This window comes from Diaporthe amygdali, assembly GCF_026229845.1.
Source record: "Diaporthe amygdali strain CAA958 chromosome Unknown NODE_163_length_1846_cov_70_715659, whole genome shotgun sequence".
NCBI classification, from domain to species: Eukaryota; Fungi; Ascomycota; class Sordariomycetes; order Diaporthales; family Diaporthaceae; genus Diaporthe; species Diaporthe amygdali.
This window is the reverse complement of record NW_026517183.1, coordinates 1-1,230: the sequence shown is the minus strand read 5'-3', so window position 1 is coordinate 1,230 and position 1,230 is coordinate 1. Positions and strand designations below refer to the sequence as shown.

Here is a 1,230-nt window from a genome sequence, read left to right as displayed (position 1 = left end):
ATTGAAGCAGCCTGCGCTCGGAGAAACAAAGGACAAAGGGTTTTAAGCCGTCATTTGTAAGATATTTTTAGAGATGCAGAATGTAGACTAGTCCGAATTATATTAAGTAGAACAGTTTGTAGCCCGAAAACCTTCGCCCAGTACGATTGCCAGTATCCACCGAACCATGCCCAGGCTCTTTGTCGCAGTGGCATGGTCGCAGGTCATCATGGACCATGAGCAGGTGATACATGGCATCTGCCAGAATCCGATACCTTGCAACTAATGTTTTTGTGCGAATAAGGCTTGGTTTACAGAGTGTGAGGCGTTGGCGATGCTGAGCGTTGATAGATGTTAATGGAAAGAGAGGAGATACGGAAACGAAAGGTTGAGGGAGCAACCCCGTGGCACATGCCATTAGTTGGATGCTTACACCAAACGCCGGCTAGTCACCCTCGGAAGCGGAACTAAAGCCTCTGACAACAGCCCAATGGCTGCTACCAGGCAATTCGGTCTCCCGGCTCAACATGATGAGCGCGTCCGCGTGAGATCGACTGGCAGGCTTCTGGGGATGCGCTTATTTAAAACACAGGCCAAAGTCCGAATCAGTCCCTAGAGCAGTCATTCCTCGCCTAATGAATCATCTCAGCTTTTCGGAGCTTTGTCATCGATCTAATTTTAAGACTGCATCGTATCTCAGGAGCTTTCAGTCGTCTCAATGTGATTTGTTTTTAGCTGAGACCTCAAGCCAGCCTCACCGGCGCATCCAGCTAGTTGATTACGCCCATCCCGATCTTTGAACAGTATAATCTCCTTGGTACTGTGTATAGTTTACTCAGGACAATCTAATCAATTGAGGCAGTGAGACAAGATTCTGACCGCCATGTCCATGCGCAGAACTCGGTCCAAGAAGCCAGATATAGACATCCAGGACCAGAACTGGGACATCCGTGAAGCTTAGATAGAGCAAAGCGCAGCCACACGCCATGTGGCACTGGTGTCAATCAGGGACTATTAAGCAGAGCAACTTTCTCGCAGCATTATCACAATTACCGGGCACAACAACACCTCATTCATTTCTCACTATCTTGCCTGATACCGTATACATTCCTCCGCTTCTTTCCACAAATCGACTTCACTATGTTCACACGTGCCATCTTCGGAATCCTTGGCACGACGGCTGTTGTCTCTGCTAGCCCCTCCGCCACTACCGATCCGTCGCCATCAAGGACAACGGCAAAGACTGGTGTG

General features: G+C 48.9%; 1 protein-coding gene across 1 annotated transcript; it reads left to right on the top strand.

The window, feature by feature from the left end:
- Window positions 1-1,119: 1,119 nt before the first annotated feature.
- J7T55_010046 (uncharacterized protein) lies at window positions 1,120-1,230 on the top strand (the record flags this gene model as incomplete). Its single annotated transcript, XM_053136389.1, has 1 exon — window positions 1,120-1,230. A coding segment is annotated over one exon (111 nt), but the record flags the coding sequence as incomplete, so codon positions are not given.